The 24,097-nt window shown below is 45.2% G+C and overlaps 1 protein-coding gene across 3 annotated transcripts in view; it reads right to left on the bottom strand.

Moving 5' to 3' along the window:
• The window catches only part of CNBP (CCHC-type zinc finger nucleic acid binding protein), a 35,183-nt gene extending 11,547 nt beyond the window's left edge, over nucleotides 1–23,636 (bottom strand). Inside the window, exons 1-2 of one of the 3 annotated variants that reach the window (XM_078776182.1) lie at nucleotides 23,534–23,631; nucleotides 9,424–9,484 (exon numbers count right to left, since the gene is read on the bottom strand). In XM_078776182.1, coding sequence (XP_078632308.1) covers nucleotides 9,424–9,426 — 3 coding nt within the window. In that variant the 5' untranslated portion in view covers nucleotides 9,427–9,484; nucleotides 23,534–23,631. Of the gene's footprint in view, nucleotides 1–9,423; nucleotides 9,485–23,108; nucleotides 23,459–23,533 lie in introns of those variants that run through there. The other 2 variants (XM_078776183.1, XM_078776184.1) reach the window with 2 other exon arrangements.
• Nucleotides 23,637–24,097: the final 461 nt, after the last annotated feature.

Here is a 24,097-nt window from a genome sequence, read left to right as displayed (position 1 = left end):
AACATGATCACGGGCACAATGGATGAGGACATCGCACAACGGAATGGAATTTGTTGTGTGTGAATGACCGGACTGCGAGTCAACAATCGATTCACAGGACGTTTCCAGATAAGCACAGCTGCTGAAGTAAGAACAAGGTAGTCAGCCGGACCAAAATCTCGGACCACAACAACCAGCACCCTCTGTCGGTGTACATAGTCCCATGCCAAAACTGGCTGGTCCATCGTGAATGAACGAACATTGGTCGCCATAACTTCAGGTGCACCAGGTCACAACAAATCCAGGCGCGCCCGCAGTCGGCCATACATGCAGAATGCAGACGTTTCCTGTGTAGTAGAATGCACTGCATTATGATAGAAATACAAAAACACATCAACCCTACTCTGCACAGATCAAACTGCTTGGCCGCTATGCAAGGCATGTTTCAACGCTTTGACAAATGACTCAGCCTGGCCATTTGTAGCTGGGTGGTAAGGTGCCAACCTCAGGTATTTGATACCATGAGCACGCATGAACACAGCAAACACCTCAGATATAAACTGCGAGCCATTATCCGAAACTCCCTTGTTCGCAAAAATACTCCGCAGATGCTCCACCGTTTTCTCTGCCGAGGTGGACTGCATTATAGCCACTTTGAGTAAGCGTCGATCACCACCAGAAACATGCGGCCCATGACTGGCCCTGCAAAATCTGCATGAACGCACTGCCACAACATGTGAGGGATTATCAGCATCAGTTTGACACATATCACATGCTTTTACCGTCCACGCTATGTCCGCATCAAGCCTGGGCCGCCACAACAAACTCAAATCGAAACTTTGTTTTGACCACACCCAAATGACCCTCATGCAACTCATTGAGACAGCGCTTACGTAAAGCAGCAGGAATGACCACCCTCATGCCCCACATTACACAACCTTGAACGAAAGACAGCTTGGACGCCCGGGATACATATGGAGCATATTCTGATGTCGATGGCAACTCGCGCCAACAACCTGACAAAACAACGTGCGCAACACGTGACAGCACAGGATCACGATGAATGGCAGCAGCCACTTCAGCAGCTATTACCAGACCAGATTCAATGTGTTCCAACAAGAACACCTCAACCTCATCCACAGGTTCGGCACCGGCCTTTGTAGACAGAAATCGAGACAGGCCATCACAGTTAGCGCGCCGTTCGGAAGCATGAAATTTGATTTCATAGTCGTACGCACTGAGGACAAGACGCCATCTCTGTAGTTGAGCAGCGGTAGTGACTCGAATGCCTTTCTGAGGAATAAAGAACTGAAGCGGCTGATCAGTTTGTAGGAGAAAATGCCGACCTAACAAGTACTGACGACATTTCAACACGCCCCATACCAAACTCAGCGCTTCACGCTCAATCTGAGCGAAGTTCTGCTCTGCGGCTGTCAGAGCACATGACACAAAACACACCAGATGCTCAGCACCATCACTCATTACCTGAGACAAGATGGCACCGATTCCGTACGATGAGCTGTCACACGCGAGAATGAGCGGATGTGAAGGTTGGTAATGTGCGAGTACCGTGTCTGCCATAAGAAGCGTTGACTCGTTAGAATGCTGCTTATTCCGTCGAACTCCACCTCCAACGAACATCTCTATGCAGCATATGCGAGTCAGCGGAGCAAGCTCGGTGCTTAGGTTGCCGACATACCTGTCGGCTATAGCGTCGACTGAGGGGCTTTCAACAGCCCCTCTGGGGTGATGACATGCCCCAGGTACTTTCGCTTCTGAAAGAATTTGCATTTGTCCTTGTTCAAGCGAAGGCCATGAGCAGCTAACTTAGACATCACCTTGTCAATGTTCTCAAGATGTTGTTTGGCCATGGCGCCTGCAACGAGGCTGTCATCCAAGTAGCATTGTGCAGGTAAGTCGGGACAGACGATCCATCGCCTTCTGCCACATTGCCGGAGCTGAAGCGATTCCGAAACAAAGACGGGTACACTGGTACATACCCCGACACGTATCGACGGTAAGGCGACGATCCTCCGGCATGATTTCAAGATGAAAGTACGCATCGCGCAAGTCCAACTTCGTGAGGTACCGAATCCCCGCCAACTTTGAATATATATCAATGGATGGCGGTGGATACTGCTCCATGCAGAGGTTGGGGTTAACAGTCGCTTTAAAATCACCACACAGACGAACACCTCCATTCCGCTTAAGCACTGTGACCATGGGTGTCGCCCACTCAATGTTCCACCGAGTCCAATGACCCCCCCAATCTTTTCCAATCGATCGAGCTCCACTTTGACCCGATCGCGAAGGCCATATGGCACCAGTCGATGCTTACAGAATCGCGGACCGATACCCTCCTTCAGGTGCAGGTGACCTTGAGCAGCACCTTTGAGAACTGAAGCGAACACCTTTGAAAACACCTTCCAAGTTCAGGCCCAAATAGAACTTGGTATTTTTCCAAGATCCCCTCCAAGAGCGAAGGAGACGGAAATGACGTATGCACATTGTAAATGTTTGCCCAATCCAGACGAGTGGTGTGCAACCAATCACGACAAAGTAGAGATTGTCCAGAACCATCAACCACATGCAGGAGCAACACCACTTGCTGGTTCCGAGAACGAACCAACACATCCATCAAGCCTAATGGCTTCATCATCTCCCCTGTGTAAGTACGAATGGTAGTGTGTATTGAGGCTAACACCGGACAACCCAACTGACGCCAGATCCGTTTACTCACGAGACTGACTGATGCCCCGGTATCCACTGTGAAGTTGAGTGGCCTGCCATTCACACTGACAGTCACTACAAAGGAATGATTCGCAGCTGACATCGGAAACATGCCCTGTTGATCAAACACAATGCCAGCCCCGACCACATCAACAGATGACGGTGCCCGACCCCGACAGACCCTCCGCACATGGCCTGTCTTACCACACCGGTAACACACCGCATTCCAAAATGGACAGCTCCCACGAGAATGTGAATCACCACATCCCTGACAAGGCTGATGCGGTAGTTGTCTCTAACGCACTGCTTGCATGTACCCGGGAAGAAGAATAATAATAATAAGAAGAACCCTGATCCACCGACCCAGTTGGAGAATTGCGAGCACGTGACCCTCCCGCAGCTATGGCATTAACAGCAGAGCCCTCCCCAACAATGGCGCGAACATCCATTCTAGCTTGCTCCACAACAGCCGGTATCAACCGCTTTAGCAAATGTAATTTCTTCAAACATTATCCGTATCAAGCTGATCAAACGTTATCCGTATCAAGCTGATCAAACGTTATCCGTATCAAGCTGATCAAACTTATCCGTATCAAACTGCGACCATCTTCTCATCTCGCAACCCCGCAATAAAATGATCCTTCAATCTTTCTGGTCATTCATAGTTACTAAAACGACAATAATCCCCTGCCAGATGCTTGAGACTGGCCACGAAATCAGCTACACTCTCATCAGGAAACAGAACCCGGTTGTCGAACTCGTACCGCGATAACTGTGGTGACTTTCCTAGTTTAATTTGATCGTGCAATGTCTTCCCAATGGATTTGTCGGTAACAGCATCACCCGACATCCTCGCCGACGAAATCAAGTCACACAGCAAACGGAAAACCTCCGCCGAGAGGGACGATGGAAGAATCGCTTTCTGCTTCCCGCCTCAACGATGTTGTTAGCGATGAAATAAAAGCTCATCTGCTGCGCAAAAAGTTCACAGTTATCCCCAGCATACTCCAGGACATTTCCATACAACGTAGCCATGGTCCGAAAAATCCTCGTCACCAATTGTAATGTCTTTGTTATAAAGATGCGGGACACGCAGATAGGATCAAGCACCATCTTTATTCTAGGCAATGGCAACACAGGCCTCGCTCGGCCCGGCCCACAGCAGACTCACACGGCACGACAATCATCGCTGCCCTCAGGTCATATTTTACAAGTTAGTACTGTATGTAAACATTTGGAGGTGAGATGTACATACACACGTACCGTATTCATATTACCGCACAAATTTGACATTTTATAGAATAATCGACGAACAAACTCACGCTTAAACAAATGACACCATCTGAGTTTTAATTTAGATAATTTTTGGAGTATTAATGATCCCCCACCACCCCTGTCAACCATACTCACCCCCCACCCTCCCTCCATGCAACCCCCTTCACTCACTCCCGGAGGGAACATCCGCGGTTGAGATTTCACTGAGCTTTTCACTACATCTCGCGGTTGGCTCTGCAAACTCCTTCAGTTGCCCAAGATTTCTGAAAAGCGACCTTCGAGTGGAGGATGTGTGTCGCGAGTGGAGGCAGTGGTGGATGTGTGTGGTGAGTGGAGACAGTGGTGGATGTGTGTGGCGAGTGGAGGCAGTGGTGGACGTGTGTGGCGAGTGGAGGCAGTGGTGGACGTGTGGCGAGTGGAGGGAGTGGTGGATGTGTGTGGCAAGTGGAGGCAGTGGTGGATGTGTGTGGCGAGTGGAGGCAACGGTGGGTGTGCGCACCGAACTGTGGGTGTGCGCAGCGAGCTGAGATTTTTAACCCAACATGGCCTTTGACCTCGTAACCCCAAAATTTAATCAGTTCATATTTTCATCATAATATCTACTTGTACCAAGTTTGGGCAATGTCCCATCACTGGTTCACAAGTGAGCACGGCAACAGCATTTTTACCCAATGGGACCTCTGACACATCTTCACCCCATAATTTAATCAGTTCATCTTTACATCATTATAAATACTTGTACCAAGTTTGACTTCGAGCTCTTCATTCATTCTTAAGTTATCACGGTAACGAAAAACTATCACAGAAGGACGGACAGCCAGATGTACAACCCAAAAACAAATGCCTCCGGCGACTTCGTGAGCGCAAGCATAAAACAATTACTTGAAAAGAAAACTATGGAATACGGCTCCCCTCTGTAGGCCAGCGGTGCCAATTCAGACCACAAGAGGTTGCAAAGTCCAGAGCCCTTTAAACTCATTGGTATTTTTCAGCAAGAGGCCAGTTTTGAAGTCTTGCCCTCCTGGAATGTACCCACCCCACCAGGTTGCTCAGCTTCACTCAGAACCCCATTCCTCGTTACCCTACCCAGGTCTACATTCTCTGGAAAGATCCACTCCTTTAGCCAATGTTTATCTGTTCTATGGAATTACATCCCCAAATCTGTCCTATTAAGCAGACAGTCCATCAACATCCTGGCCAATAGAGACCAAACCGAGTTAGACCGACTGCAGCTAGGTCAGATGGAATTACCAAATGTACAAAAAAATTGCAGGAGTGGGAGACAACTTGTCTACCTATTTCCTACACTCCATCGTTGGTTTGTTGACAGTCCACCCTCTTTTATCCAGCTCTTCCATGAACTAAACTTTTATACAATGATGCATGGCCCTGGTCAATATTATCAATAGTTTCAATCAGGATTTGAAGTTTACTTTTTTTTTTGTCTCAGGCAAATGTCACATTATTTAAGAAAACAATATAATATAAAAAATAACCACCTTTAGAGGCCATTTTTTCCCCCGCAAAGCGGGGGTTGGCCTTTTTCGGGAACCGTGGTTGTTGTTGTTTTTCGGTCCCCTTTTTGAAGCAATGTTTTACGGCCGGATGCCCTTCCTGACACCAACCCTTTTTGCCACCTTTAACGACAAGCAGGGAATTACCAGTGAACTGGTACTCAATTTGCCGACCTCGGAAGGATGATAGGCTGAGTCAACCCCCCTGGCGTTAATTCAGCGATCGACCGGGATTCGAACCCAGGATCGTAGGATCCTAAGCTGGCACCCTAACCGCTAGCCCAACACCAGGGTCCAGGGTATTTAAGAAAACAATAATACCTCAAAATGGAGGATTGCCCAAGTTACTGAGATGAAGTCCCAACATCGCTTCCTTCACAAACTTCAATTCAAAGTACTCGATACGAGCCAACTCGGCGGAAATAAGATATATAAATAGAGCACAGCGCTCATATATCACAAACAATATTCTCCATTTCAGCTTCAATTCAGACAACCACTGAAAAACCTAAGGTGTCATCGAGTTATCTAGTTCCGTCAAGTCTGTCCGACCTCTGGTGACATTCATGGTCAGATTTCTCCAAACATCCCGATCCTGCACTGCTTCCGGAAGCTCGGGCAGGGACAGCTTGGTTACAGCCTTTACCCCATATATCCAGCACATGAAAGGTCTTCCACCTCTTCTTCTTCCCTAAACCATACCCAGCATGGTTGATTGCTCCAGACTTGCATTTTCTGCATGCATGAGGTGTCCAAAGTTTGACTGTTTTAATATCAGCGCTTATAATGTACATGGTTGTCCAATTTCTTCAAGCACTGATTTGTTTGATCTTCTTGCAGTCCCTGGAATATTTAACATTCCTCTCCAAAAACACATTTCAAAACTGTCAATCTTCTTCCTTTCTTTTTCACTCTCCGTGACTCACATCCATACATTGCAACTGGAAATACCAGAGCATTCAGCACCTCCTCTTGGATTGTTTTGTCACATCTTTGTCTTTCCAGATCTTTATCAATCCTGACATTGCTGTTCTCCCAAACACTAACAGTCCATTAATTTATCCACCATATTCTTTACTCTCTTCAATCTTAGAACCCTGGGTGAGGAACATTTCCACCGTTTCCAGGTAATCATCTACCAATCTGAACACATAAATATTCTCAGTTGACAAGATTTTAGTCTTTAGGTCCAATTAAAGACCAGCCTTTTCACCTTCCTTCTTCATGGTCTGCAGCAGTTTCATCAAGTCCACTTTACCTTCTGCTAACAGAGTGGTATCATCAGCAAACCTTAAATATACAGTAATTACAGAGTTGTATTATCACTCACAGTTGCAGGTAATTCGGTTGTGCACAAATTGCAAATGCAGAACAATGCTCAGTCAGAGCAGGCAGGCCCAGGATATCACTCATGACACATAGATGTTACCAGACAAGCTATCAGGCTCAAAGGTGCCAAACAACCAGCTCGCCCACTATAATCAAAAGGTAATCCAAGAACTTATCCCTCCCCCCATCAAGATAAAAAAAATCCTTCTCCATAGCAGCCACTTTTTGTCCAAATCCATCCACAACTTTGACTTCTTGTTCACAAACAGACAAATAAACACACAGACAGACAGGGGGAAAACAACATCCATCCACCTTCAATGCTAGAGGTAACTACAATGGCTTATGGCACTCGGTAGAGCGCATACCTTCGCCAGGTTGAACAGTTTGTTTTGTATCCCTCCAATAGGTCAGATCTGGATTCGGACCTGAACCAAAATAGAATCGGCTTGTTCTTGTCACTTACCCAACTCGTCCACAACTTTTTGAAATATCGTGCTACATAATCGTTGTTGGCCTCATCACGCAATGGTGAAGATCACTTTAAAATTCCCTGATCTCGACCAAAATCTACAAATTTCAGCCTGGTCACATACCCAACCTCCACCAAAATCTAGAAATTTCAGCCTGGTCACATACCCAACCTCCACCAAAATCTAGAAATTTCAGCCTGGTCACATACCCAACCTCCACCAAAATCTATAAATTTCAGCCTGGTCACAAACCCAACCTCCACCAAAATCTATAAATTTCAGCCTGGTCACATACCCAACCTCCACCAAAATCTATAAATTTCAGCCTGGTCACATACCCAACCTCCACCAAAATCTATAAATTTCGGCCTGTCACATACCCAACCTCCACCAAAATCTATAAATTTCAGCCTGGTCACATACCCAACCTCCACCAAAATCTATAAATTTCAGCCTGGTCACATACCCAACCTCCACCAAAATCTATAAATTTCGGCCTGTCACATACCCAACCTCTACCAAAATCTATAAATTTCAGCCTGGTCACATACCCAACCTCCACCAAAATCTATAAATTTCGGCCTGTCACATACCCAACCTCCACCAAAATCTATAAATTTCAGCCTGGTCACATACCCAACCTCCACCAAAATCTATAAATTTCGGCCTGTCACATACCCAACCTCCACCAAAATCTATAAATTTCGGCCTTGTCACATACTCAACCTCCACCAAAATCTATAAATTTCGGCCTGTCACATACCCAACCTCCATCAAAATCTATAAATTTCAGCCTGGTCACATACCCAACCTCCACCAAAATCTATAAATTTCAGCCTGTCACATACCCAACCTCCACCAAAATCTATAAATTTCGGCCTCGTCACATACCCAACCTCCACCAAAATCTATAAATTTCGGCCTGTCACATACCCAACCTCCACCAAAATCTATAAATTTCGGCCTTGTCACATACCCAACCTCCACCAAAATCTATAAATTTCGGCCTGTTACATACCCAACCTCCACCAAAATCTATAAATTTCGGCCTGTCACATACCCAACCTCCACCAAAATCTATAAATTTCGGCCTGTCACATACCCAACCTCCACCAAAATCTATAAATTTCGGCCTTGTCACATACCCAACCTCCACCAAAATCTATAAATTTCAGCCTGTTACATACCCAACCTCCACCAAAATCTATAATTTTCGGCCCGTCACATACCCAACCTCCACCAAAATCTATAAATTTCGGCCTGTCACATACCCAACCTCCACCAAAATCTATAAATTTCAGCCTGGTCACATACCCAACCTCCTCCAAAATCTATAAATTTCGGCCTTGTCACATACCCAACCTCCACCAAAATCTATAAATTTCGGCCTTGTCACATACCCAACCTCCACCAAAATCTATAAATTTCGGCCTGGTCACATACCCAACCTCCACCAAAATCTATAAATTTCGGCCTGGTCACATACCCAATCTCCAGCAAAATCTATAAATTTTGGCCTCGTCACATACCCAACCTCCTCCAAAATCGATAAATTTCGGCCTCGTCACATACCCAACCATCACCAAAATCTATAAATTTCGGCCTCGTCACATACCCAACCTTCACCAAAATCTATAAATTTCGGCCTGGTCACATACCCAACCTCCTCCAAAATCTATAAATTTCGGCCTTGTCACATACCCAACCTTCACCAAAATCTATAAATTTCGGCCTGGTCACATACCCAATTTCCAGCAAAATCTATAAATTTCGGCCTCGTCACATACCCAACCTCCTCCAAAATCTATAAATTTCGGCCTTGTCACATACCCAACCTCCACCAAAATCTATAAATTTCAGCCTGGTCACATACCCAACCTCCACCAAAATCTATAAATTTTGGCCTTGTGACATACCCAACCAACAGTGATGGAGGCGATAGATGTTGGGTGGCTCATCATCAATTGAGGAGCCAAATGCCAAGATACACATCTACTATATAAGAGAGGTGTGTGTGTGTGTGTGTGTGTGTGTGTGTGTGTGTGTGTGTGTGTGTGTGTGTGTGTGTGTGTGTGTGTGTGTGTGTGTGTGTGTGTGTGTGTGTGTGTGTGTGTGTGTATTGCCATTTTTCTCAGATGGCTGAACGGGTCTTCGTCACACGTTCAGAGGTTCATCAGTGAGTGCCTGGGAGTGTTAGGCAAAAGAAAAAAAAAATTCTTTTGAAAAATAAGTTCGTTTCTTTGGATAAAAAACAAAAACATTTATTTATAAAAATAATAATTAAAATAAAATAAAACACTCCCAAAATAGTGCCAGCCTTTTTGATTAAATATATAATATATATATATATATATATATATATATATATATATATATATATATATATATTATACAAGTACACATTCGCATATATAAATACAAAACAATCACCAGACATTTGAACATAAATAAAACAATTCCGGAAGTGTACGAAGTTTGTGGTAGGCTTCTTCTTCTTCCTAATAGTCATCAATACTCATCATACTTCTCAGAAATGTGATGAACAGCACATTCAGCAGCAGATATTCAACAAAAAGGTGAAATGATGATTTGACATTGGTGATGGATTCTGATGAAATTGCTTTTCCGTGATATTTGCCCTCATTTCAAATATGTTAATGTGTCTTTTTCGTTTGAGCAACGCCAGGTACTCCAGCTATAAACGCTGATGTACTTTACTAGGGGTACAAATACAACTTTGTCTGGGGGGTAACATAGGCGATGTGGCCTCAGCCTCATGTGGTGGTGTGGGGGACTGGGAGAGGGGCGCCAATTCTCCATGTAAATGTGTAACGTGTAGCACCACCTGGTGATGGTGGCAGAGGGCATTACAATTTCCTTTTTTTTTTTAACATGGGCAACACTGAGGTTAGAGGGTATTACAATTTCCTTTTACCTGGGCAACACTGAGGTTAGAGGGTATTACAATTTCCTTTTACCTGGGCAACACTGAGGTTAGAGGGTATTACAATTTCCTTTTACCTGGGTGTTGCGGATTCGTCACTTCCGTTGTTGTGGTTTTCATCCACTGTAAACATTTTTTATTCCATGTATTATTATTATTGTTGTTTGAGGGGAAATAGAAATTATTATTTTCAAAAGATAAAAAAGTTAATGTTTTAAATGAAACCGGAACCGGACGAAGAAGAAGAGGAAGAGAAAAAAGAGGGCGGAGCGAGTGGAGTCGGACAAGAAGCATAGTTGCTTTGCGGTCTGGAGCGAACATTGGCAAGCAACAGTCACAAGTGAACTTTGGGTTTCCCAGGAGGGATTCCTGCGACAGAGTTATCGCTGTGACAGATTAACTTGCGTGTCAGGTTTTGCGATCGATTCCGAAGAGAATCATGGTCGCGCCGTTACGCCTCGAGAACGGGCCGTCGGCCATTTTGACTCGCACGCTTTGTGCGTCGAGCAAGGTTTCTTTGCTTCGCTTCAGCCGTTCTCACCGCATTCAGACGTTTATCTGGTGTGTGTGTGTGCAATGCGGATTTTGAAGGTAAATCTGAGGTTCGCCGACTGTGCCGTGAAACGTCCATAGCCGAGGGTGTGATTTCCCAGTCGCCTGGAAGGCACCTTTGTGCAGCTTTGGCCGCGTGACTGACTGTCATCCAAACGGGATTCTGGTCAATTGGACCTCGTTCTGACGATCGCTGGAGCGGATCGACTTTGGCTTGAAGCCGGGATCGACTTTGGCTTGAAACCGGAATCAACTTTGGTTTGAAGCCGGGAAAGACATTGGGAAGGTTCTTGTTTCACTCACTTGGAGCACAGCGAGTTATATATTACGAAACTGATGGTACCATCATAGGATATATATTGATTGTACTTTTGATTAATATTATTGTTGTACTGTTATTCTTGTGTGATCTTAATACAATATTGGTTTGTTGGTAACAATTGGTGTGGCTTCACCATTGATCTTTGACATACAGAATAACACATTTTTCTGCCGTGACTCCTCTCAGGGCTCGGAGAAGCATAGTTGCTTTGCGGTCTGGAGCGAACATTGGCGAGCAACAGTCACGAGTGAACTTTGGGTTTCCCAGGAGAGGGATTCCTGCGACAGAGTTGTTATCGCTGTGACCAGGGGGTTGGGGAGGAGCACGTAACAGAAATTGGGGGCTCGTCCAAAATTGGCCCAAATTGAAATTGGGGGCTCGTCCGAGAAATTGGGTGCTATTCTTTGCCAAATTCCGAAATTCCTAAATCTCGTCCGGGATTAAATTCCCTAACATTCCCAAAATTCCTAAATTTGGAATTTTTTCTAACATTCCCAAATTTTTCCAAAAAATAAAATACAATTTTGGAAATTTTTGTGTGAAGGTTAACAGGTGTTAATTAATAGTCACCATGGTGTTTGATGCAGAACAGTTTGCGGCGTCCGCTTATGAGGCACAGTTCCAAGCGTTAAAAAGATCGGAACTCTTGATATTGGCCAAATATTTTAACTTGGAGGTCCGAGCTCATATGAAGAAAGCAGAGATGCAGACATTGGTGGTAGAATCTCTGGTGGGACAAGGAACATGGAAAGAGGTAGCCTTGGATTGGTTACCCGAGGAAAAAGAAAATGTGGAGCTCCGGAAAATGGAGATGCAACTGCAGAGCCAGGAAAGGTTAAAAGCAGAAGAAAGGAGAGCTGAAAGGGAACTCGAGGAAAGAAGAACCGAGGAAAGGAGAGCTGAAGAAGAAAGAAGAGCAAAGGAAAGAGCAGAGGAAAGGAGAGCCGAAAGGGAGTTAAAGGAACGTGACGGCGTATCAGAGGGAACTTAAACTCAAGGAGCTGGAATTAATGGGAGAACGGAGAGAAGTCGTATCCATGCCGGCTAGTTCGACAACTAGTCAGAACACTTGGGATATTGGTAGGCATGTGAGGCTGGTTCCACCCTTCAATGAAACGGAGGTAGCCAAGTTTGTTTTTTGTTTTTACACTTTCAGAAAGTGGCTCAAATGCTAAAATGGCCTGTGGGGTCCTGGACTATGTTAGTGCAAAGTGTTCTGGTGGGTAAAGCTCAAGATATCTATTCGGCTTTACCGATTGACCAATGTGCAGATTATGAGATGGTGAAGAAAACCATTCTCAAAGCCTATGAATTGGTCCCTGAAGCTTACCGGCAAAAATTCAGGAATGCCAGGAAGAGGGAGAGTGAGACCCATGTGGAGTTTGCCAGAATGAAGGAAACCATGTTTGATCGTTGGTGTGACTCGAAGGGGATTGGGAAAGACTTCAACCTGTTGCGACAATTGATCTTGGTGGAGGAATTCAAACGGTGTGTCCACGCGGACATTAAAGTACATCTGGATGAAAAGAAAGTACCAGAGTTGTATGAGGCAGCAACCGTGGTGGATGACTATGCCTTGACACACAGGATGGGGTTCCACAAACCTAACTTCCCACCTAGAGTTAGCCAGGGGAGTTATGGTAAATCCGGTGTGGAGAACAAATATTCATTGAGGCGGCCTAGAGATGACGATGAGGACAAATCTGAAACCGTGACTTTTAGGGATCAGAAGACTACAGTTCCAAGACAGACCGATCTACCGGGGGGCCCGAGGCAGACCTCGAGTTTTTCCTCCGGGCCAACTTGCGCTTTTTGCAAGAAACCTACCACGAGTTTTCCCGCCGGGCCTACTTGCGCTTTTTGCAAGAAACCTGGACATTTGATGTCCCAATGTTATGCCCTGGAAAGGAAAAATCAGGAGCGGAGTCAGACTAGTACAACTCCGAATGCATTGGCAAATGCGAGAAATCGTCCTTGGAGGACAGTGCCTTGTGAAGGTTCCCATGCCAAAGTTACAGCATCACAGAACGACCGTGTTCAAGAGGGTTACAAACCTTTTATTTCAGAGGGGGTTGTATCACTGGATGGAGACTTGACTAACCAGAGACCTGTTAGGGTATTGAGGGACACAGGAGCACATCAATCTTTGATGCTTGAGGGCATTTTGCCATCGTCAGAGAAGACGGCAACTGGTGTTAGTATTCTTTTACAGGGGGTTGGTGGCTATGTTGAAGCTCCACTTCATGTCATCCATTTGAAGTCTGATTTGGTGTCAGGACCGGTCACTGTAGGTTTACAAGCCACTCTTCCTGTAGAGGGAATCTCTTTTTGTCCCCCGTCGCACTGCGGAGCGAAAGGGGGACTATGGTTTTCCCCTCCGTCGGTGCGTCCGTCCGTGCGGGAGTGCGTGCGTGCACGAAGGACCGCATTCGAATTTGGTGTGTGGGTGCAACCCACGTCAAAATCCAAGATGGCCGCCGCCATGTATGTCTGATGCCATGTATGTCTGAACCTTGTGAGCTGAATATCTTGAAAATTAAGCAAAGTACCAACTTCTAATCTGGTGTGTGGGTGTATCTTGGCATAAGGAAGAACGCTATTGAAAATTGGGTCGCCATGTCAAAATCCAAGATGGCCACCACCATATATATGTCTGAACCTTGCGAGCGAAATATCTTGAAAAATAAGCGAAGTACCAACTTCTAATCTGGTGTGTGGGTTTCTCGGCATAAGGAAGAACGCTGTTGAAAATTGGGTCGCCACGACAAAATCCAAGATGGCCACCGCCATGTATGTTTGAACCTTGAGCGGAATATCTTGAAAAATAAGCGAAGTACCAACTTCTAATCTGCTGTGTGGGTGCATCTAGGCATAAGGAAGAACGCTATTGACAATTGGGTCGCCACATCAAAATCCAAGATGGCGGCCTTGCGTCTTCCACTTTGTCAACTCGCATCACTTCACCGACGGGGGACCTAGGCGTAACGCTTGTATTATCGGGAATGATTTGGCCGGTGTTCGAGTTTCTGGTAATCCAATGTTTGTTGAAAAGCCTAGTATGGAAAATAACACCGCACAGTTAGAGCAGGAGATTCCGGGTATCTTTCCATCCTGTGCCGCGACTCGTGCTATGGGTAGGAAGCGCTATGAAGAGAAAGAGAAGGTATCTCGAAGAGAAGCGCTATGAAGAGAAAGAGGGTCACGGTGGAGAGGTGAAAAATAAAAACCAGAGGTTGATGAGATCGAGTTTGGCTTTGCAGAAGTTCAACTTGGAAATTGAGCATGTAAAGGGCAGGGACAATGTCGTTGCTGATGCTTTGTCCAGAGTGAACTAACTTTGGAAATTTCTATAGGTTGTTTGGAAGTTTTGTTGCTTTATTTTTGGGAAATATTAATTATCGTTGCTCACGGGAATTGATGATTTGGGTGTGAGTTTTAATTTAGTTTGTTAAAAGAGTTTTTGCCTGCAAAGAAAGTTTTCACTATGTTCAAACTTTCTTTCTTGAGGGGGGGGAAGTGTTACGGATTCGTCACTTCCGTTGTTGTGGTTTTCATCCACTGTAAACATTTTTGATTCCATGTATTATTATTATTGTTGTTTGAGGGAAATAGAAATTATTATTTTCAAAAGATAAAAAAGGTTAATGTTTTAAATGAAACCGGAACCGGACGAAGAAGAAGAGGAAGAGAAAAAAGAAAGTGGAGCGAGTTGTCGGACAAGAAGCATAGTGGCTTTGCGGTCTGGAGCGAACATTGGCGAGCAAGTCACGAGTGAACTTTGGGTTTCCCAGGAAAGGGATTCCTGCGACAGTCGTTATCGCTGTGACAGATTAACCTGCTCGTCAGGTTTTGCGATTGATTCTGAAAAGAATCATCGTCGTGCCGTTACGCCTCGAGAATGTGCCGTCGGCCATTTTGACTCACGCGCTTTGTGCGTCGAGCAAGGTTTCTTTGCTTCGCTTCAGCCGTTCTCACCGCATTCAGACGTTTATCTGGTGTGTGTGTGTGTGCAACGCGGATTTTGAAGGTAAATCTGAGGTTCGCCGACTGAGCCGTGAAACGTCCATAGCCGAGGGTGTGATTTCCCAGTCGCCTGGAGGGCGCCTTTGTGCAGCTTTGGCCACGTGACTGTGACTGTCATCCGAACGGGATTCTGGTCGATTGGACCTCGTTCTGACGATCGCTGGAGCGGATCGACTTTGGCTTGAAGCCGGGATCGACTTTGGTGTTACGAAACTGATGGTACCATCACAGGATATATATTGATTGTACTTTTGATTAATATTATTGTTGTACTGTTATTCTTGTGTGATATTAATACAATATTGGTTTGTTGGTAACAATTGGTGTGGCTTCACCATTGATCTTTGACATACAGAATAACACATTTTTCTGCCGTGACTCCTCTCAGGGCTCGGAAGTACACCGTGACCAGGGGGTTGGGGAGGAGCACGTAACACTGGGCAACACTGAGGTTAGGTTAGAGGGTATTACAATTTCCTTTTACCTGGGCAACACTGAGGTTAGAGGGTATTACAATTTCCTTTTACCTGGGCAACACTGAGGTTAGGTGAGAGGGTATTACGATTTCCTTTTTTTTTTTTTTAACCTGGGAAACTGAGATTAAAGCAGTCTTTGCACGGGCAAAAAAAAATTTTCCTTCTCACGGCGTGAAGCTGGAAGGTGTGAAAACATTTTGCTACCTCGGAGACATGCTGAATGGAGAAGGTGGATCAGACTCGGCAACGGTTGCTCGAGTGAGATGTGCATGGAAGAAGTTTCGGGAACTGAGTGGCGTGATGATGAGGAGGAGAGTGTCGCTGAAGCTGAAGGGAAAGGTGTATGCTGCATGTGTGAGAAGTGTTATGATTTATGGGAGCGAGACATGGGTAATGAACGTAGAGCAGCAACGAAGGCTGGAAAGGGTGGAAATGCGAATGGTTCGATGGATGTGCGGAGTATCGTTGAGAGAGAGGAACACAAATGATGAATTGCGAAAGATGATGGGAATATTGCCTGTGATTGATGCTGTGAAGAGGAACAGGCTGAGATGGTTTAGTCATGTGTTGAGGAAGGATGAAAGTGACTGGTTGAGAAGAGTGATGGAAATTGATGTAGAAGGAAGTCGAGGACGGGGAAGACCGAGAAAGACTTGGCTAAAGATGGTGGAAGAAGACATGCGGGCAAGGGGGTTAACAAGGAGAGATGCAGAAAATAGGGCAAAATGGAGAAGATTGTCATGGGGACCGCAAGGCTAACCCCCGCTCTAGCAGGGAAAATGGCCTTAAAATGCATGTTGTTGTTGTTGTCCCTCCCCCAAAACGGAGCAGCCTGTCAAAGCCACCTCCTCCCAAAAGATGTATATGTAGTACATCACCTACCTCTCCCCTCACAGGCAGCGCCGGGTACTCCTGCTTGTGTGTGCACACACACACACACACACACACACACACACACACACACACACACACACACACACACACACACACACACACACACACACACACACACACACACACACACACACACACACACACACACACACACACACACACACACACACACACACACACACACACACACACACACACGGCATTTAATATGGAATAAATTTTTTTGTGGGGGTGAACTTACTTTTCAAGATGTCTTAGAACCAAAAGTTCATTGGAATTATGTTGAAATTATTCTAGATTTTGTTAATGTGACCTTTAAAAGAAACAAAAAACCACATTTGACATTTCTAAACAAATAAATTGATCCTTGAAAGTGATATAAACTGATATCGAACTCAATTCATGGACAGTACTGTGTTAAACTTCTCTACGTTTTCCAGAAGTATCTCTATTTTGCACATTAGCCAAAAAATTTTTTAACAAAAACAAAAGTTAAATTACGACTGGGATTACGGACAGTAAAATTACAGTTCAGTACTTCGTGTAACCCCCACGAGCATTCAGGAGAGCACATACATGTTGAGGCATGCTGTTCACGAGATTTGCCAAGGTTTGGACAGGAATCGCTTGCCATGCAGTGACAATAGCCTGCTGCAATTCACGCACAGAGGTCGGCTGTTGGTCCAAGTGGTCGATTTGACGCGTTAATTCTGCCCACAAGTTCTCTATCGGATTCATATCCGGGGACATGGCAGGCCACTCCATATGCTCTACATCACGGTCAGCAAGAAAGTGTTGGATCATGCGAGCACGATGAGGCCGTGCATTGTCATCTTGGAAGACAAAGTTTCCTCGAAAGGCTGCACGAGCAAATGGAAGCAATGTTTCTTCCAGAATGGCCCTGTACTTGAACTGGTTCAGGTTTCCATTCAGAACAACCAGGTCAGTTTTTCCCCCTGCATGAAAAGCAGCCCAAACGGTCACCCCACCACCTCCAGCTTGGACTCTTGGCACTATTCAATCTTTGTTGTAGGCTTCATGCACTTGTCTGCGCACTCGGACGCGGCCATCTTGACGATAGAGCAGAAATCTAGACTCGTCACTGAAGATCACGTGATTCGAGTGTCCTGGCTGCCATTGACGGTGCTCTCTGGCCCACTGCAATCGGCACTGGCGGTGTTGTCTGGTCAGGCGTGGCTTTCTCAGGGGACGCCTGGCAAGATAGCCTGCTTGAACCAGTCGTTGGTTGACTAGCCTTCTGGATACAGGCACATTTGTCAGTTGCTGCCACTCAGCCCCAAGCCGATTAGCTGACTCGGTACGGCCATTGCGGACTGACCGGTGCATCTGGCGATCATCCCTCCTTGTGGTTCTGCGGGGACGTCCTGGCCTCGGTATTGGAGTAGCGACACCCCTCTGAGCATTTCGTTTCAGGATCTTTGACAACTGACCTTGAGTGATGCCATACCGCCGAGCAATAGCACGCTGTTTCATGCCGTAATTTCGTAAAGCCACCACTCCATGACAAACAGCATTGTCGAGTTGACAGACCATCTCGAGGAAGCGGCAATAACTTTTGGAGACGTGCAGCAGTTGTTTTCCACTAATACAGAACGCAACAACCCTTGTATACCTGACTGTGAAGCCAATCATCAAATGCACCTGTCCGTACATTTTGCCACGCCTCCTGTGATATAATCCTGTTGTTGACTTCTTGCGGCGACAGACAGTGACATGGTTCTTTTAACAAATAAATCGCCAAAGTGTAAAAGAAACTCATAGTAAGGGAAACATATGAAAATCTGTTAACTAAATTGTTACCAAAAAATTTCTTCACCAATATGTTTGTAAAGGTGTGTAATAACATGTGTTAAAATGTTGAAGGTCAACTCCCGTGGGAAACCCAGAAAAAAAGCTGTTGAATTCGGGTACCGAAAAAAATTCTCGAAAATAATTTATTTTTTTTAATCGGCCCTTAAGTAACTTATGAGGGGTCAAATAAGGGTTTTTCATGATTCTGAGTTGATTGTTAACATTTATATTTCACCACAGACACTCCTTTGTGGAAAAATAATTTCTAAATATATCTCATTTTCTACTTTGCAGGACATGGAGTCTAGCAATATGGATGAAGACGTTACTCCACCTGTGCTCAATTGCTTCATCTGTGCACGCTCGGATACACCAGCTGAAAGGCTCATACAGGCAACTCCAAAGGGATACTCGACTTTATTGAAACAAGCAGAAACTGTCGAAAATGTTACTGTTGTGGAACGTATGAAGGAGGCTCAAAAGGAAGGAAAACTGAGGTACCACCAGAAGTGTAAAAATGATCTGTACAACAACTTTGTTGCAACCACCAAGAAGTCAGCTCAAGCATCAAAGGCAGAGAAAGAGTCATCAAAGTTGGAGAAGACGCACTACTTGTGAGTTCAGTTCATCAACTGGCTGCAGTTCTAGAAGATCACAGTCAGTTGACCTCCTGTATAAGGATGTATGCATTCTTTGCAACCAACCAGCCCAGCTCTACAAACATAATCCAGCACAAGCTAGAAAGAAATACAGAGTGCCAGATAATTTGACTGCAGATACACTGAAGGCAAGCTTGCTGAAGACAGCACGGAGTCGCGGGGATGACTGGGGCACTGAAGTCACTGGACGCCTGGAAGGGATCAACGACTTGGTAGCAGAAGAAACACTGTACCATTTGCGATGCAAACTTATGTTTGCGAGAGGTGACAGTTTGTCCAAGACTGATGAGGAAGGAAAAAGGAAGAGAGGACAGAGGAGTATTGATGAGGGGCGAGAGGCAGTTTTTATTGAATTCTGCGAATGGTTAGACTCAGAATAGAGCATGGGGTAATGAACATGGACCAAGTCCATGAAAAGCTGCAGGAGTTTGATCAGTCACCAGAGAAGAGCCTTTCTTTTTCAAAGCATTGGCTAAAGATAAAACTTCTAGAGAAATACGAAGACACCTTGTATTTCACAACACAGGAAAGAAGGGCAGATGTACTCTGTCTCAAAGATGGCACCGACAATATTCTGCGAGGGCATCATGCTAATCTTGACCATGGAGATGAGAAGACTCAAGATCATAAAGACAGCACTCAAGTTCATATCCAATGATATTGCCTTGATTGATTTAGGTCCAAAGTCATACCCCACCACACACAGTATGACTGACATCGATAGTCAGCTGACACTTGTTCCTGCAAGCCTTCAGATGTTCTTGAGACCGATTGTCAAGACAGACGAAAGAGTTGCCGTTTGGGGGCAGAATTTTATTAAGGCCTGTCGACCTCGGTCTGGAGTATTGCCACACCAAATGGGGCTTGCCATACAACTTGATCATAGATTTGGGTCAAAATGGATGCTCAACAAGTTCCACCGGCTGGGATACACTGAGTCTTACACGGAGACACAAAACTACAAATACTGCTTCCTTAATAGTAGGAGTGGAGATGATGTTCCAGATACTTCTGGCACTCTTGACACCATTGTGGAGGAAACCGATGAACAGATCAATGATGAGGTTGCGGTTGATGCTGCGCTTGAGGATCAATCAGTGATGACAGCCAAAGTGCCAGCCAGTGAAAGTGAATTGTCAAGTAATGATCAGGTGGTCTTTATGGAGGTTGGGGAAACAAACAATGCAGTCACTCAGTTTGTTGGAGACAATATAGATTTAAACATTGTCTCTATTCACGGAAACACTCCCTTTCACTCAATGGGTTGGATCGAAGTCACCTCTCCGGCACCACCTTTGCCAGATCCACAGACAACAGCAACTTTCCCCCGGGTGAAGTTGAAGGCACTCGACAAAGCTAAGATCCTGAGAGGAACTGAAGTAAAGATTAATCCATTTACGAACAGGAAACAGATAGGAACGAACGCGATCATGTTTCTCCCCCTCGCTGAGCTTTCCTCCTCCCTGGCTCATGATCAGCCACTCCTCACTCCAGGTGACACACTCTGGGCAGCGGGGTGGGTGATCAAAGCCAACGATCCTGAGTTCCCACACTCCAACTGGAATGGCTGGATGAAGAGAATCCATGCTAATGATGCAAAGCAGAGCACACAGATCGAGTTCCTCACAGCTATTGCAGTTCACGAGCTGTAATTGTCATGGAGATTGCAGCAACCGGCAATGCAGCTGCAAGAAGAATGGGGTCACGTGCATCTCGGCCTGTGGAGTCTGTAATGGCATTACATGCAGAAACTGCAGTCATGATGTTGTTGAGTCTGAAGAAGACATAGACAATGACTGTTGAAACTTCTGACATTGTGAATGAGAAATAACTCTTGAGTATTATATATACTAGGGCATGCCCGTACTATATATATATCTAAAATTATATCCCCCCCCTCTATTTACATGAAATGGTTTGGTCCAAAGCGAACGGCTTGCGAGTGGTGACAATCCCCCCCCTCTATTTACATGAAATGGTTTGGTCCAAAGCGAACGGCTTCTGGAGTTTGGTAAAGAAATCGCCATCGCGTGCACAAACGCGCAGGAAAGCGAATGAATCGCAAATTCGTTTTTATTAGTTTTAAAACATAGTTTAACGCCAACATAGTTTGCAAACGTGAAATAAATGAATACGCTCTCAAATGTGCCATCCGAGGCAGAGTGTGTCCGCCACGTTCGGCACACGCGATAGTTCGCTGCTCTCTGATTGGTTGAATCGTTTTTTGGACATAGCTCGGTAAGTAATTGTCCGATTAATATGAAACCTTGAAAAGGCACATCCTCGGGTCCCCAGCAATATACCTGGCAAGTTTAAAGTATATCGGACCCGTGGTTGTCGAGAAACAGCGGTCACAGACAAACGTACAAACGTACAGAGATTACTGGAATTATAGATAGACTAGGGCATGCCCGTACTATATATATGCCCGTACTATATATCTATCTAAAATTATATCCCCCCCCCTCTATTTACATGAAATGGTTTGGTCCATTCGCAACGCCAAAGCGAACGGCGAACGGCTTGCGAGTACAGTGACAATCCCCCCCCCTCTATTTACATGAAATGGTTTCGTCCATTCGCAACGACCACAGAACCCCCCCCCCCCCTCTATTTACATGGAATGGTTTGGTCCATTCGCAACGCCGGCACACGCGATCGTTCGCTGCTCTCTGATTGGTTGAATCGTTTTTTGGACATAGCTCGGTAAGTAATTGTCCGATTAATATGAAACCTTGAAAAGGCACATCCTCGGGTCCCCAGCAATATACCAGGCAAGTTAAAAGTATATCGGACCCGTGGTTGTCGAGAAACAGCGGTCACAGACAAACAAACGTACAGACAGAGATTACTGGAATTATAGATAGACTAGGGCATTGCCCGTACTATATCTATATCTAAAATTATATCCCCCCCCTCTATTTACATGAAATGGTTTGGTCCAAAGCGAACGGCTTGCGAGTACGGTGACAATCCCCCCCCTCTATTTACATGCAATGGTTTGGTCCAAAGCGAACGGCTTCCGGAGTTTGGTAAAGAAATCGCCATCGCGTGCACAAACGCGCAGGAAAGCGAATGAATCGCAAATTCGGTTTTATTAGTTTTAAAACATAGTTTAACGCCAACATAGTTTGCAAACGTGAAATAAATGAATACGCTGTCAAATGTGCCATCCGAGGCAGAGTGTGTCCTCCACGTTCGGCACACGCGATCGTTCGCTGCTCTCTGATTGGTTGAATCGTTTTTTGGACATAGCTCGGTAAGTAATTGTCCGATTAATATGAAACCTTGAAAAGGCACATCCTCGGGTCCCCAGCAATATACCTGGCAAGTTAAAAGTATATCGGACCCGTGGTTGTCGAGAAACAGCGGTCACAGACAAACGTACAGACGTACAGACAGACAGACAGAGATTACTGGAATTATAGATAGATGTATGTGAAATAAAAGCTACTTTGTGTGTAAATGTAAAAGTGAAAATATAAATGTTAACAATCAACTCAGAATCATGAAAAACCCTTATTTGACCCCTCATAAGTTACTTAAGGGCCGATTAAAAAAAAAAAATTCTCAAAAATAATTTTTCGGTACCCGAATTCAACAGCTTTTTTTCTGGGTTTCCCACGGGAGTTGAACTTCAACATTTTAACACATGTTATAACACACCTTTACAAACATATTGGTGAAGAAATTTTTTGGTAACAATTTAGTTAACAGATTTGTGAAATATCTCATAAAATGCCCTTACTATCACCAGATTGATATACTGAGTTAAGAAAGTAAACCCAAGTCAAGAAAAAAAAATATTCCATATTAAATGCCAAGTCTGTACACGCACACACACACCACACACACCATTACAAAGCCTGCAGACAAATTACAGAATGTCTTATGTGGACAAAACAAAACAATCTCAGCATAATCACAAGGAGTAGTTGAGTTCGCAATGGTAAAAGTTCCATGAAAGTGGGGAGAATGCAGAAAGAAAACAAACAGGTGCTCGATGTCGTCGGTGGAAATAGCAACACGACGGCCCTGTCAAACTCAAAGTGGGTGGGGGTAATGGGTAAGAGGGTCACGGGGGAGGGGTGAGGGTTTGCAGCAATGGCAGTCGGTCACATTTTACCTTAACAACAACGCAACTACTTCTCGTGTTTGAGGACTCCCAACTTTCACAACTGGGTGACGCAATCATCTGCTGCCTAATGGCCTTCGCAAACCGTGCAGACCCCTCAGGTGTGCGTCACAGCTCCGTGCACGGACGTGACCAACGCGAGGTAAACCATCAGTTACCCTTCCCTTTCATAACCCAACAACAAACGACACGTTATAGTTAAACACGTTCGATTAGCGGTAACGAAGCGCTGTGCGGGGGACCGAGCGATGGCAGAAGGAAGGCCCAGGGCCTGTCGTGTGGCCGCTCCACACACGATGGCGAGCACAGACAACCGAGAGGGAAGAACGACAGCGAGGCGGTAAAAGGAGACGCCGAGACGCGCAAACCAGGCCCCGAGCACGGAGGGGACCGAGGAAGAGAACGCGGCAACGAACCTCCGCCTGTTGGCTTCGCCCTGATGGCGACCGCCCGCCGCACGTGGGTCCCGATGGTATCACGTGACCGCCGTTTGTAAAGGCCCGTGACGTCACCGAATTGAGCGTCTCCGAAACGGCGCAGGTTGCCAGACGTTTGGTAATTATCGTATTTGTAGCAATTATTTAAACCCTTGTACCATGTATGATCAATCGTTACAAAAAAAGGGCTAATTTACGATAACTCTGGGAAGTGCCAATAGTAGCTCCATTTTCAGTTCACAATTCACAAAGTTTCTCACTCTGCTGTTCAGTCTCACCCACGAAAACATTGGATATTGGGATGAGAACGTCGGTGATGACTTGCGTCCAGTAAACCACGGTGGAGCACAAACACCGACCTCACAACAGCAACAACACAAACAACACAACAAACAACACCATAAACAACAACACAACAAACAACACCATAAACAACAACACAACAAACAACACAACAAACAACAACACAACAAACAACAACAAACAACAACACAACAAACAACAACAAACTTTTTTGTGTACATAGTCTGAGAGTCGAGGCTC

The sequence above is a fragment of the Myxine glutinosa genome, chromosome 4 (genome assembly GCF_964187855.1).
Source record: "Myxine glutinosa chromosome 4, kmMyxGlut1.1, whole genome shotgun sequence".
Lineage (NCBI taxonomy): Eukaryota > Metazoa > Chordata > Myxini > Myxiniformes > Myxinidae > Myxine > Myxine glutinosa.
This window is presented reverse-complemented; position numbering and strand designations above follow the sequence as displayed.